This window comes from Pristis pectinata, chromosome 29 (assembly GCF_009764475.1).
Source record: "Pristis pectinata isolate sPriPec2 chromosome 29, sPriPec2.1.pri, whole genome shotgun sequence".
NCBI lineage: Eukaryota > Metazoa > Chordata > Chondrichthyes > Rhinopristiformes > Pristidae > Pristis > Pristis pectinata.
The window spans coordinates 3,549,605-3,564,994 of record NC_067433.1 but is presented as its reverse complement, the minus strand read 5'-3'; the positions used below and the strand labels follow the sequence as shown (position 1 = coordinate 3,564,994).

Below are 15,390 nucleotides of genomic sequence, written 5' to 3'. Positions count from 1 at the left end.
CCATTGATGATAAAATTGGTCTATATTGAGCACGAAAGTTCTGGGCTGCAGGAAGATAATCAAGTGATTGGTTAGGTGGGCACAAAGATGGTAAGTGGAATTTGATCTGAAGGTAATGCATTTGGAAAGGTCAAACAAAGCAAAGGAATACGTGTTAAATGGTAGGATTCTAAGACTGGAGAAGAACATTAGGACCTTAGAAGATGTGTCCACAAATCTCCATGTGCAAGCAAGTTGTGAAGGCCAATGGGATAAGTCAATGATAGAGGCATAGCATACAAGAGCAAGGAGATCGTGCTAGAACTGTATAAAATGGTTAATTAGGCCACAGCTAGAGTGTTGCATATTGTTCTGATTACCATACGACAGGAAGGATGGTTTCATGCAGATGTATTACTACAGCTTCATACTTCACCCCAAGGATGAGAGAGGGTGTAGAAGAGACTTTGCGTGAATGTTTCAAAGGCTAATTATAGTGATGGAGAAAGATTAATTAGGCTGGGGTTTCTTCTTTGGAAGAAAATAGACTAAAGGGGGTGAGTAGTTGAATTTAATTGATGTGTATAAAATTATGAGAGGCTGTGACAGGAATATGAGAAAGGGACTACTTCCCTTAGGTGTGTTAACTTGAGTGCATAGGTTTAAGGTAATTGTTTGCAGGGAAGATGAGAAACAATTAATTCACTCAATGAGCGTTGGGGGTCTGAAGCTTGTGGCTGTATGGGTGGTGAATGTAGGGCTACTGGCTTAATGTGGTTGTGTACGAGTAAATTGTGCCAGGATCAGCTGAAAGTACAAGCTGAACATTTAGTTTGGCAAATCCAAGTTAATGCCTTGGTCTTGGAATTTGTTTTCCCTTCATTATGACAGTAACTCTGGTCCAACAGTCGTGCTAATCAATGCCAGCTATTTGCTTGCTTTAATGTTGCTTTCATTGGATGTTCTCTCTTATTACAGCTGCCTTTCTCGGAGATATTGCACTGGATGAAGATGATCTGAAGTCATTCAAGATTGACAGGATTGTAGACTTAAACAATCATAAAATCCAAACATTTGGGCACTCCTCAGGTACGTTCATCTCTGTTTGAACTGTTGAAACCATTGGACTCTTGATTTCTATGTGAATACACATACATGTCAATATACAAAACCCCGTTGCTATTTAAAAAGTGCTCTGGAGGAGAGAGTCAGCCCTTTCATGTTTTGTCAGGTGAACATAAGCTCAATGTATGTGATATTGGAGCAAGAGATTTTCCTTGCAACAGTTCTCCATGGATCAGTGAAGCTCTGCATGTTGCTGGATCACTGGAGTACAAAACTTGTCAGAGTGGAATATTCCATTCTAGTCCCTCACTCCAGTTCTCTTATTTGGCCTTAGGGACAGGCAGGAGCAGAAACCTAGGTTAATCCGTCACATTTCTTCCCAAGATCTGCAGTTCTTCTTAGAGAGTCCCTCTGGGTCAAAGATGACTTGCTTCCATTTGAGTTCAGTGGTCCTGGTTTGATTGGTAAGGGGGTTAAGGGTTATGGTGAAAATGGGGGTTAAAAAGTCAGCCGTGATTGAATGGAGGAGCAGACTCAATGGGTCAAATGGCCAAATTCTGCTCCTGTATCTTATGGCCTTATGCTGCTTAGGTGGTGAGGCCAATGAGGCCGCAGATGACTGACAGGGCAGGACAAGTCGGTAGTCTGTAAGGAGATGCACTCTTTCTGCTGCTTATGCGGGACTTCTGTGCCTTCTTGATGCACGAGCTCGATGTTCTCAATGCCGTGCCAAAGGCTCCTTGTCCATTTTGAGCAATTATAGGCCAGGGATTCCCACAATTCAGGGATGTTACATTTATTCAAGGAGTCTTTAAGAATATCCCATTCCTCTATCTACTTGGTAATCTCTTACCTTGATGGAGCTCAGAATAGAATGTTTGTTCCAAGTACCTGATATCAGCATGTGAATGGCATGGCCTGCCTGTCAAAATAGACATGACCTACCCCTCAGTTATCTTTTAAATGGTGAGAGATTGAAAGATGATAGTGATCAGGGTGGAGCAGGCTGGTTTCTATTTCTTATGCTCTTGTGGGATCTGGGTGCTATTGTATGTAAATCACTGCTCCTTAACATGCAGGTACAGCAAGCAATGGGAAAACAAATGATGTTGGTCTTTATTGCAAGAGGATTTGAGCACAAGATTAGAGACATCTCAATTATATAAGGCCCTAGTGAAACCATACCTGGAATATTGTATACTGTGGTTGTCCCTTACCAAAGGAAGATTTGCTTACGACAAAGGAAATGTGGCAGAGATCCACCAGATTCATTCCTGGGATTGGGTATATCCTATCCGGTGAGGTGAGGTAGATTCAGCTTGTAGCTTAGAACAATAAGAGCTGATCTCATTGAAACAAACAAAATTCTAGAAGGGCTTGACAGGGTAGAAACAGGATAATGTTACTGCTAGGTGAAGTGTGTGGAACTGAGGATAACAGGCTCAAAATAAAGGGTTAGCCATTCAGGACAAATGAAAAGAAATTCTTTATCTAGAGTGTGGTAGTCTTTGGAACTCTCCACCTAAGATGGGTGTAGGTGCTCAGTTGCTGAGTACATTCAATACAGAGGTTGATAGATCTTGTTTTGATTAGATAAGATATCAGATAAGATTTTCTTTATTAGTCACATGTACATCAAAACACACAGTGAAATGCATCTTTTGCACAGAGTGTTCTTGGGGCAGCCCGCAAGTGTTGCCATGCTTCCGGCACCAACATAGCATGCCCACAACTTCCTAACCCGTATGTCTCTGGAATGTAGGAGGAAACCGGAGCACCCGGAGGAAACCCACACAGACACGGAGAGAACGTACAGCGGCCGGAATTGAACTCGGGTCACTGGCGCTGTAATAGCGTTATGCTAACCGCTACACTACCGTGCCTGCCCTTTTAAGGTAGTAGGGGAATTTGATTTTAAGGTAGTAAGGGAATTTAGGATTAGTGTGAGAAAATGATGCCAAGTCATAAGATAAACTGTGATCATGTTGAATGATGGAGCAAACTTGAGGGGCAAATAGCCTAATCCTGCTTCATTTCTTATGTTATTATTAATCAACTGAGTGTAATTAGAGCTTCAGGTTGGGAATGTTGGCCTGGCAGACAGTGCTGATGTTGGCTTGCTTATGCTGGAAGTGGGATTTTGCTTAGGCAGCATTTATTTCTCCAATGTTTAGAGGTACTCTATGTAGATAGTCCAAGTCTCAGAAGGGTTCAGGAGGGGAGGGACACAGTCTCCCATTAGAGCATGAACATTTTGCTGAGTGTGAGGTCTTGATCTTCAGACACTCTCTTCCTCAGATGTACAAAGGGTATGCTGGCTTGCTGCAGGTGGTAGTGAATTTCATCATCAATAATGAGAAGTCTTTTATCTTGCTGGTTACTCAGTTCAAACTAAGGATTGTACAGGAGCCATCCTGGCATTGTATAAGAGAAAAACATGCAAAGGCAATTAACCTACACACAAAGGTATTGAACTTTCCAACCCAGAAGTATCAATTTCTCTGTTCTGATGAAGGGTCCCAGACCTGACCATTAACTCTTTTCTCTCTCCACAGCTGCTGCCCGACCTCTTGAGTTTTTACAGAATTTTCTGTTTTTATTTCAGATTTCCAACATATGTAGTTTTTTTTGGGTTTTCAGTATCCATTTTGAGTTGGTTGTTGGGAGCATAGGGTGAGGAGGAGGCCCTTGTTCTGCCATTCAATTAGAAGATAATGTGTCAAATCCTTTTAAAATATCAGGTCAATAGTGGACGTGCCAATACACTTAGCACAAGGGATGTTGCAGATTTACAGAAGTGGCAGCAGTTCAAGGTCTACTGCCACAAGGACCACACATGTGCCAGGAAAATACTTTGCTCTCTTGTTATGGAGTTAACACAACGTTGTGGGTCACCTTGGCACTATTTGTGAAAACTGTATAAGCATAGAGGTATTCAATATCAAGGTTTATGGAATAGTGTTGTGTGGTATCCTTGCTTAATGATGGGGTGAACCTGACTGCTGGTTTCAGTGCAACATTCTCTATTGGACAGAGACACAAGAGACTGCAGATGCTGGAATCTGGGGCAACAGTCTGCGGGAGGTAGTCAGTGGGTCGAGCAACGTCTATAGGAGTGGGGGGGGGGAAGGAATTGTCGGTGTTTAGTTTGTCCATCAGACTATTTGATTCTCTACTGAATATTGGGAGTTCTTGCAGTAGTTGCTATATAAACCAGCGGGGAACATTTCTGTAGCTAGCTCTTAAAGGAAAGTACCACAATGCAAGCAACATTCTTCCAGCCACTGGGAAGTGTTGATACTGAATTAATGGGTATTGCAATAATAGTGCCATGACGATCTCTGTAAAGACATCAGTTTAGACTGTGAATTGGTAATTAGTTTATTATTGTCACATGTACCGAGAAAAGTGAAAAGCTTTTATTTACATGCCATACAGACAGGTCATTCCATACATAAGTATATCGAGGTAGTACAAAAGGAATAGAAACAGAATTAAGAATATAGTGTTACGGTAACAGGGACAGAGAGGTGCGGGTAGACAAATAACATACAAGGGCAATGATGAGGTGGATTGAGAGATCAAAGGTTCGTCTTTAGCGTATAAAAGATTCATTCAGAATGCTTGCTTTGTGAGGAGCATCTGTTGTAAGCTGAAGGAAAAGCAGATTCTCTGCTTGAATATGGAGCTGGGGTAATCTCCTCGAATGCAACAGTGAGCAGTAAACTGTGAGATGTGGCAGAGAACAGCAGCAGTGTCCTGGAATGATCTTAAATCCAGGAAGCTGAGTGTGACTGTGACCTTCGATTCCAAGGGCACAGCATTCCAGGCACACGTCTGAGGTTGTGACAGATCACAGATCTCAGTGAGGTCAAATTATGTAATTTCTATTGGTGTTTAAACAGCACAGTTCCAGGAACTCTGGTCCAGGAAATGGGACGTGAACTCTGAAATCTTTTAATTCAAAGCAAGTGCTGTCCCTGAGCCACAGTTGTGGACTAAATGGCACCATGCTCCCTACACTTTCTCCTCTATAGTCAGTGCAAAAGATAGGTATCATATTTTTATCATACAGAGATCGTATTTTCTGTAAGAAGGCACATTTCATTGAGATTTAATTGCAGCATCATCTAATATAAGTATTGTAGATCATTAAAAGAAATTAGTCCGGTGTGACAGTGACTTTCTACACTGCTTCTGGCAAGCAGAGCCCAATGCTTGTCCAGCTGGAGTATTAATCTGAGTAATGAGAGTCAGCTCAACTGCTACCTCCTCAGCTGCAACGTAGTTGTTTTGCAGCAAGTGGGCATAGCTCTGAATGTAGGTTCAAATGCATGGATTGTGATTAACACTTCCATTCTCATACTCTTGTCACCTCTAATGAAGTTCCCACAGAAAGAGGGAGTTGACACTATCTCAGAGCAGCAAGAACTCTCTACGAGTCTTTTGACAAGGTCTCACATGGTAGACTGGTCTGGAAGGTGAGGTCAGATGAGATCCAGGGCGAGCTAGCCAAATGGATGCAAAATTCACTTGCTGGGAGGAGTCAGAGGGTGGTAATGGGTTGTTTTTCAGATTGGAGGCCTGTGACCAGTGGTGTGCCACAGGGATTGGTGCTGGGTCCTCTGTTGTTTGTCATCTATATTAACGATTTGGATGAGAATATAGGTGGCACGATTAGTAAATTGGCAATGATACTAAAATTTGTGGTGTGGTGGACATTGAAGAAGGTTGTCTAAGGTTACATCAGGATCTAGAGCAACTGGGAAAGTGGCGAAGGAATGGCAGATGGAATTTAACTCAAACAAACGCAAACTGATGTATTTTAGGAGTTTAGACCAGGAAGGACAGACACAGTGAATGACAGGGCCCTGGGGAGTGTTGTAGAACAGAGACCTTGGTGTACAAAAACATTCCCTGAAATAGGCAACTCAGGTAGACAAGGTGGTGAAGAAGGCGCATTGTACGCTTGCCTTCATCGGACAGGGTATTGAGTACAAGAGTTGGGATGTCATGTTGCAGTTGTACAAGATGTTGGTGAGACTGTGCCTGGAATATTGTGTGCAGTTCTGGTTTCCACACTATAGGAAGGATGTGATTAAGTTAGAGAGGGTGCAGAAAAGGTTCACAAGGATGTCGACGGGACTGGAGGGCTTGAGTTATAGGGAGATACTTGATGGGTTCAGGCAGTTTTCCCTGGAGTGTGGGAGATTGAGGGGTAACCTTATAGAGAATTATATAAGGTTAGAGGAGTCTAAAACTAGAGGGCATAGTTTTAGGTGAGAGGGGAAAGACTTAAAGGGGACCTGAGGGGCAGGGTTGTCACACAGAGGGTGGTGGGTACAGAGCGTGTTGTCAGAGGAAGTGGTAGAGGTGGGTGCAATTGCAGCACTTAAAAGACATTTGGACAGACAGGAAAGGTTTAGAGGGATATTTCTCCAATTCAGGCAAACGGGACTAGCTCAGGGAGTCACCTTGGTTGGCATGGACATGTTGGGCCGAAGGGCCTATTACTGTGCTGTGTAACTCTATGACTCTATTATCCTTGGCTTTGAAAATGAACCTGACACCCGAGGAAGCCTGTACAAGCCAAATGACCCCTTAAACCTAAAAGAAAGCTAGTGTCTTTGCAAATATCAAGATCCAAAGGGAGAGGTGGGGGTTCAGGGTTCTTGTTTGGTCACCCCACAAACCACTCACTCACACTGAACAATGGAAAGTAGGCAGATGAAAATAGTATCATTGGACTTTCTGGCTACACAGGGTTACATTGTTCAGTTTTTGAGCTAAATTCCAAACTAGAGGGCAACTCAGTAAAATGTTTGATTTAGTGCCACACACTGTTTCGGTCCCTGCACAATTTTCCCTCAGCAGTGTGTGTGCTGGCATTGCTCCGCCTATTCATGTTGGATGCGGTGGTCAAAGCAACAATTCTTAAAGGGACCATCGCAGAATGTTCCAGAGAATATGACCTTAAAACCAGACCCACAAGTCCCTTCATCCCTGCCAATACCTTCCTGTGTTCCCGCACCATGGTTGGCTGCTGTTGGTTATTCAAGTACTTTAAAACTTCAAGGGGGATGGGGGTGCAGAGGAGTTTACCCAAATAGTGCTGGGATGAAGGGCTTCAATTACGTGGAGAGAACAAAGAAGCTGTAATTAACTTTCGCTGTTCTCAGCAAGACGAAAGAAGATTCAGAAGAGATGTTCAACAGAACGAAGAGTTTTGGTAGAATAAATAGAGGACTGATTCTAGTATTGAGAACAAGAGGACACTAACTCATACCGTCACAGCTATCACCTCTCCATGGAGAAACCTGTATAATTGCATTTAGCGTGATCTTAAAATGGAGACTGAATTTTATCTGGAGATACGAGAGATTGCAGATGCTGGAAATCTGGAGCAACACACAAAATGCAGGAGGAACTCAGCAGGTCAGGCAGCATCTATGGAGGGAAATGGACAATCGACGTTTCGAATCGAGACTCTTCATCAGTCCTGAAGAAGGATCTCATCCCAAAAAGTTGTCTGTCCATTTCCCTCCATAGATGCTACCTGACCCACTGAATTCCTCCAGCATTTTGTGTATTGCTACTGAATTTTATCTGGTGCCAAGCTCCATTTCTCTTATACCCACTAGTCCCTCCACATATGATGACTGCACTTGCTCTCAACTAGCTGTGTACAACTCGATGGTCTGCAAGAATGAAAACATTGTGTCTGGCATACCAGGCACTAAACCTTGCCACCTGTATACAACCCAATAAATTATTATGTCACTTACTGTTGTCATTTTTCACAGATAAGAAATAAACCCCTAATTCTCCTTGGGGTGTGGTACTGTACAGCAATTAGACCATGTGGTTTTAAAGGCACACATAGCCTCACTTCAATGGTAGACAAGAACAAAATGCAATGCAATGGTGTAAAGCCATTGTCATTCTAAAACAGAACTTTCTCTGTTTTAACCATGACCAATGACCAATGGAGATTTTCCATTGGTATAATTATCCTAATGGAAACAGATTGCTTGGCTATTCTTGTGAAGTAAATAACATGCTATTTGGCCCTGAGTTTTCTGGTGTGAATTCAGACAATAGTCACAAATGAAACAGTGTGAATGTAAATAGGAATAAGTTCAAGAAAGTGACATCTTTCACTGTGACTGGCAGAATCAGCTGACCAATCTGCTTTCAATTGTCTTGGGAAATTAACCACAGTATTTCAGACATAAGTTCACAATTCGACATGCATTTAGTAATGAAAAGTCATTCTTCCTTCAGATAGTGTACCATGATCTGAGAAAATTCAGGCAAAATGAAGATTGCAGTTGTTGAGACATTTGTAAGGAATATTTCAAGACCATTTCCATACACCTTCATAGAACTATATACTGTAAAAGGAAGCCTCTTGATCAATCTGTCCTTACCAGTCCTTTGAAGGAGCTATGCCGTTAGTCTCAGTCCTCTGCCCTTTCTCCATAGTCTTGTAAGCATTTACCTTTATCAACTGTCATTGAATCAGTTTCTACAAATCTTTCAGCGAGCACATTCTGGATTGCAACCAAAGAAAATTATCACTGGTCCTCTAAGCAAAGACTTAATGTCCTCTTGCTCTTGGTAATAGAATCAGTTCTTTATTTATTCTACCAAAACTTTTCATCCTGTTAAAGTTCTCTCTTGAATCTTCTTTTGTCTTGCTGAGAGCAGCAAAAGTTAATTACAGCTTCTTTGGTCTCTCCATATAATTGAAGCCCTTCATCCCTGGTACTATTTTGGTAAACTGCTCTACACCCCCATCCCCCATTGAAGTTTTCGAGTAATTGAATAACCAACAGCAGCCAGCGCGGTCTTGCAATCGCAGCTGTGTGGATATTAATTTAAATAAAGCAAAAAGTCTTTTGGAAGATCAGAGTGTTGACTGCTCTCAGAAGAATGAGTTCTCTCATTTGCAAAGTTTACCCCAAGGCTACAGGTGTTATAAAAATTGATTGACATGAAGAATATTAAGTGTACAGATAATGAGAGTCGACGTATTGATTCATGGCCACAATTATACTTGCATATGTTGGCAAATCTGAGAGCGAATGGATTGACAGTTAGGATAATTGAGACATTACTTCTCACCTGTCCAAATCTTTGAAACATACAAAATTCTTCTGGGTCTTGATAGGGTAGATAAATAGATGATGTTTTTCCTGGCTGGGGTATCTAGAAACAGGGGTCACAGTCTCAAAATAAGGGGTCATATGAAAATATGCCTTTACCCAAAGGGTGATGAATACTTGGAATTCTTCACCCAGTGAGCTGTGAGGGCTCAGTCACTGAGGGCATTCAGCAAAGGGGTGGGTGGGTTTCTCTATATTAAGGGAATCAAGGGGATATGGGGTTAATGCAGGAAAGTGAGACTTGGGTAAAAGAGCAGCCATGATGTTATTGATCAGTACAGCAAACACGAGGGGCTGGGTGGCCTTTTCCTGCTTCAGTTTCTTATGTTCTGTTATCACAACTGAATGAGTGTCCTTTGTCTGAAGACTGGGAAAATCCTTCTTATTTCTTGATATACATTGATAATGAAAGCAAGGAAATGCAGTTAAATTCATACAATGCATTATTAGACCCCAGATGAAGTACTATGTTCACCTTTGGGGACCCCAAAAGAGGACAACATTTCAAATTTGCCCAAACGTTCTCTTGAGAACTTTTTAAAACTGAATTGGCTATTAAATTCAGTCATAGTCTACGTCAGACAGCATGGAAACTGGCCTTTCTGCCCACCGTCCACACTGACCGTCAAGCACCCATTTACACCAATGCTAAACTAATCCCATTTTATTCTCCCCACATTCCCTTAAATTCTCTCTCGGATACTTCTACTCACCTACATACTGGGGACAACTTACAGTGGCCAATTAACCAACACACCTACACTTCTTCAGGATATAGAAGGAACTCAAAGCACCAGGGGTCATTTAGCTGATTAAGCTGCACAAAGGCCATTATACTGCTTCAGTCCAAAGGCAGACACATATGCACATGTATACCCATGCATGGTCACATGTATACACATTTCTAATGTCATGGTCACAGGGAGAACATGCAAATCACACAGATAGCAGCGGGTTGCTGAAACAGTGAGGCAGCAGTTCTCCTACCTGCCCCACTGTATCTCCCTACTGAGGCAGAGCCTGTTACATCATGGGGGCATGTGTAAGTATATATAGGTGTGACTGTGTGTGAATGTGTAGGGGTATGTATGTTCATATGCGTTGATCTTTGTATTGAAGCAGCATAATAGCTTTTTCCGCAGCTATTTCAGTGTTTACTTGAACTGTTCTTGTTCCCAGCCTTTGAGAGTTGATTTAACTATGTGTCAACCATTGTTATTGCACATTCCTTACTGCCAAGCCACAAACTTAAGGGAAAAGAGAAATTTATTGTTTGATGTCTGGGTGATTCTTGGTCATAGAGGGGGATTACTGGCTTTCTCCTTGCACAAATCAGTGTTATTATGTTGAACTTGTTTTCAGTCATGTACGATGCAGCAGGCTGAAGACTGTACCAAATTTTCTGTGAACATTGCAGATCCAGTGACTTGAGGTGCACCAAAGTGCCTACTGTCTTTACACTGAACTCCAAAATTCATTGCATGTGGTCATTAAAGAGACAATCCATGTGCCATCGAGTAGAAAGGAAGTGACTGAGTCAAGTTGTGTGATTTCTTTAATTGGTGGAGATGACATTACTTCCTCTCCGAACAGGGAAAAGAAGGAACTTTCATTTTCATAGTGTCTTTCACTTCACAATATTCCAATTGCTCTATAGTCAATTAAATACTTTCAACATTTAGTCACTGCTGTAGTGCAGAGAGTTTGTGCATAAAAAAAGGTCATAAAAACCTTCTGTGCTGTCTGACTCTATAACAAACAGTAATGAGCCATATTTTTATAGTAATGCTGTTTATGGCATAAGTATTATTTAAGCCACTGGGGCAAATTCCCCTGCAGGTGGTGCTGAGTGATATTTTAAGCACATTAGAAGAGACAGATGGAGTCTTGGTTTAACATCTCATCTAAGACATATTGTGGCACACCATTAGTGCTGTATCAGCCTAGATTACATGCTCCACTCTCTGGAGTAAAGATTGAACATGAGTGTTAGCACTGGACCAGGGTGAATGAATGATAAGAGAATAGGAGACAACCTAAAAAAAACCCCTATATTACTCATGCTTAACCTGTTACCTCCTCTTGTGCCATTTCCAGTGCTAGGCTGTACACACGCTTGCCCTTTGTTTCTTGAAGAAAAGCTGCAGCCTGCCCACATCCATCCGTCAGTAGGATTGCTGCAGAGCTCATTGGTCACGGAATGCTCAAGAGCACCCCTCACAATCTCAAATTTTCAGCACCAACCTAATCTGCACAGTGTGACCTTTATCTCACATGCACTGTGGTGCCAGACTGTAGGTCCCTGAGGATATTTAAGCAAAGATCAGATTTTTAAAATCAGACCAAGCTAAGAGTTTTTCCTGCTTTGTAGTGAGGTTCTTCAGGGAATGCATTGACTATAAACAATCATCGCATTGTATTGGGTAATCTGTTTACAACGTGTCACACAACTCAGAATCCAAAATAGAAGCATGGAGAATAGCTTTCCCTTCAGCTGCAGCCTTCTCTGCACTGCAAAATAATACTGGTACTGGCAGCCCTCCAATACCCCAACCAGCTGGTCAGCCTTCCTTGTGCGAGCCTTGACAGAAAGTTTCAGAATGCTGTTCAGCACTGGGCATCATGGTTCATTTACTGGACCAGCAGCAAGCCAGAGGCATGGACTGATGAACTGTGGATGTGACATCAAATCAGCTAAGAAAATCTGTAGTAAAAAAGAAACTGGCATCAGTAATAGTGACCATGAATTTTTCGGTTTGTTGTTAAAGAAAACCTATCTGCTTCACTGATGTCCTTATATTTGCTGTCCTTCCTTGGTCTGGCTGATACGTGATTCCAGACACAACAGTGTTTCCTTCGTTCTTAGTCTGTTGGAATTGGGGATGACTTGCTTCCTCTCTGGTTCTACCAGTTCTGAGGTGGTTGATGAGGCCAGTGTGGGACGGCAGACTCTTCCACAGATGGGGCAGAGGGTGCCTAACAAGGTGAGTGGGTGGGTAGTTCATGAGGTGGTGCACTTCTTCCACTATTTCTTCAGTGTGCTCCTGATGCCGGGACTCGAGGTTCTCAATACCATCCCAAATGCTCCTCCTTTGCTTTGCGTGGTCATGAGCCAGAGGTTCCCAGGAGTCAGTGAGAATGTGCATTTCTTCAGGGAAGGTTTGAGCACATCCTTGAATGTTTTCCTCTGTGTCTGCCTGGTAATCTCTTCCTGTGTCAGAGATTGGAATGGAGTGTCTGTCTAGGAAGTCTGGTGTTGAGCATGTGTGGACAACGTGATCTGCCCAACATAACTGACTGAGCAATGTAGTTGACACTCAACTGCTTCTCAGTCCTGGTATGGCAAGAATTGAACAATAAATACTGATCTTCTCACAAATGCCACATCCCGTGAATGATTTTAAAACAAAAATGACATCCAAAGTAAGAACCTGTTCCTGTCTGATACTGACTATGGATTTTATTGGAATTTTTGAAAACAGGAATAAGGACCCAGTGATTTCTCCCACTTATTTTCCGCAAGATGTAAAGACTAGTTATAGCAACCTGGTCGGTGTATTTAATGTCATACTGAATGTGACTGGCCTAACTGAGTCTCTGGGGGTATCTTTTGGAATGTTTCATCAGCCAGCCACTTTTGTATTAAACAAATAATCACCAGACACATTTATCCTGTACTTTATTTTTGGCCCCATCTTGACCCTTTTGTTCTTTGCATCGTTTTGCAGCTAATGATTTGAAATATTTTGGTGGAGCACAGTTTTTTTCTTACATATGCTTATGGTACCTCTTGCAGAGAGGTACAAGTGTAAGGGGACTCCAGTATGATTACAGTTGTAGATAAGGTGGAATGAAACTGGATAATATTGCAGTTTCTAGTGTGACTGGCCCAGTGAAGATCTCCAACTTGATAGCATACATCTGGTGTGACTGGACTGGTTAAAATAGGGTTAGGATTGCATATATTTGAAAAATATGGAGTTAGATCACAGATCGGCCACGATCTTGTTGAAAGGTGGAATGGGCTCAATGGGTTATGAGTTCCTATGATGTGATGTGATTAATTGGTGTAGGTGATGTATGTGAATCCTGTCAACTGGTCATGTTGAGGGTAGTAGGAGATGCTTGGGTTCAGGCAACTTGAGAGAGCATAGATTTGAAATAGGAGATACAAGAGACTGCAGGTGCTGGAATCTGAGGCAAAAAACAAACTGCTGGAGGAACTCGGGGGGCAGGCAGTATCTGTGGAGGCAGAGGGATGGTCAATGTTTTGGGTTGAGACCCTGCATCAGGACTGAGAGAGGGGCTTTAAACTGGCTATCTCCTCTTTGCACTCTCAGTGTTGATGCAGGGTCTCGAAACATTAACTATCCCTCTACTTCCACAGATGCTGCCTGACCTGCTGAGTTCTTCCAGCAGTTTGATTTTTGCTCTAGAGTTGAAATATGATCACTTGAGTCTTAAAATCTATTCTTTCTTCCGTGGTGTTACTCACATGCGCACACATACAATCAAACATCCAACATCCAATGCCTGTGACTTTGATGGGAATAATGTGGGAAGTGATGTATATAACAAGGTGCAAGTTTACATTACTACTGTTAATAATAATAAAAACTGGTAATGCAGGAAACACTCAGTAGGTCAGGCAGTGTCTGTGGAATGAGAAACCAAGTTTCCTCTCTCCTGTTTTACTCCACCCTTCCTAACTTTGATAGGAACTGGATTGTGGCAGGAATAGATTTGTAGGGTGTTGACCATATAGGACCAGGACAGATTTGGGAGCTGACAATACTTTCAAGGACTTTGGAGAGTAAAGGAGGGTTGGAGGTAGGTAGGGTGGTAATTTGCAAGGATGGAGGGGTTGAGTTTTTGTTTAAATGAAAGGTAGGGATGGCTGATTTAAATGAGAGAGGGGGTAGGATCTGAGGTGAAAGAATCATTAGCGTGTCAGCTATGTGGCAACTAGAGTAGGAAGTGGAACAGGTAGAATTTTCATTAAAGCATAGAGTTTGTAGCACAGAATAAGGCCATTCAGTCCATCCAGGTCCATGCTGGCTAAAAACAAACTTTTGGTTAATCCCACTTCCCAAGCCTTGGTCCATGGCCCTACAGATGATGGCTCTTCACGTGTTCATCCAGGCACTTTTCAAATGTGGTAATGGTTTCTGGCTCTACCAACCTCTCAGACAGGGAGGTTCCGACCCTGACCACTTTTTGAGTGGTGCAGTTTTTTCAACACCCCTGTAATCCCTCTACCAATTAACTTAAACATCTGTCTCTGGTAAGGAAAATAGGTACTTTCTGTTTAACAGTTTAACAGTTTATAGGCTTCTCATAATGTCATACATCTCAGTTAAAACAGTCTTCAGTCTCCATTGCTTCAAAGAAAACAACCCCAGCTTAGTCAGCCTTTCTTTGTAATTATAATTTTCCAGCCTTGGAAATATTGTAAATACATCATCTGATGTAAATACATATTTGACATACAACCTTTTGCCTCCACATGCTGCTTGACCTACTGAGTTCTTCCAGCATTCTGCGCTTGTTCCAGAATTTTGGTCTCTTATCTTCATTGTAAATGTGCTCAGCACCCTCTATAATACTCTCATGCCCTTCCTGTGGTGTGGTTGCCAGGGCACAGGACCCCCTCTCATCAGGCAGAAGGTACAAAGGCCTGAAAGCACGTACCACCAGGCTCAAGGACAGCTTCTATCCTGCTGTTATAAGACTATTGAACAGACCCTTAGTACGATAAGATGGACTCTTGACCTCACAATCTACCTCATTATGACCTTGCACCTTGCTGTCTGCCTGCACTGCACTTTCTCTGTAACTAACACTTTATTCTGCATTCTGTTATTCTTTTATCTTATACTACCTCAATGCACTGTTGTAATGAATTGATCTTTATGAAGGGTGTGCAAGACAAGTTTTTCACTGTACCTTGGTACATTTGACAATAATAAGCTGATTTACCAATCTATCTGTGGTCTAACTAGTGCTTTATATATCTCTAGCATGACCTCTCTTGTATTCTGTACCTTGATCAACAAAGGCAGACAACCATGCCAAGAGGCCTCTTTATGCTCCATTTATCATGTATTCCCTTCCCATGCTTTCCCTCCACAATCAGAAAATATACAACATGGAAGGAGGCCATTTGGCCCATCATATC

General features: G+C 42.2%; 1 protein-coding gene across 1 annotated transcript in view; it reads left to right on the top strand.

The window, feature by feature from the left end:
* The window catches only part of LOC127584204 (bone morphogenetic protein 1-like), a 203,848-nt gene that overhangs the window by 52,528 nt on the left and 135,930 nt on the right, over positions 1 to 15,390 (top strand). The window contains 1 exon segment of the mRNA XM_052040801.1: positions 958 to 1,068. Coding sequence (XP_051896761.1) covers positions 958 to 1,068 — 111 coding nt within the window.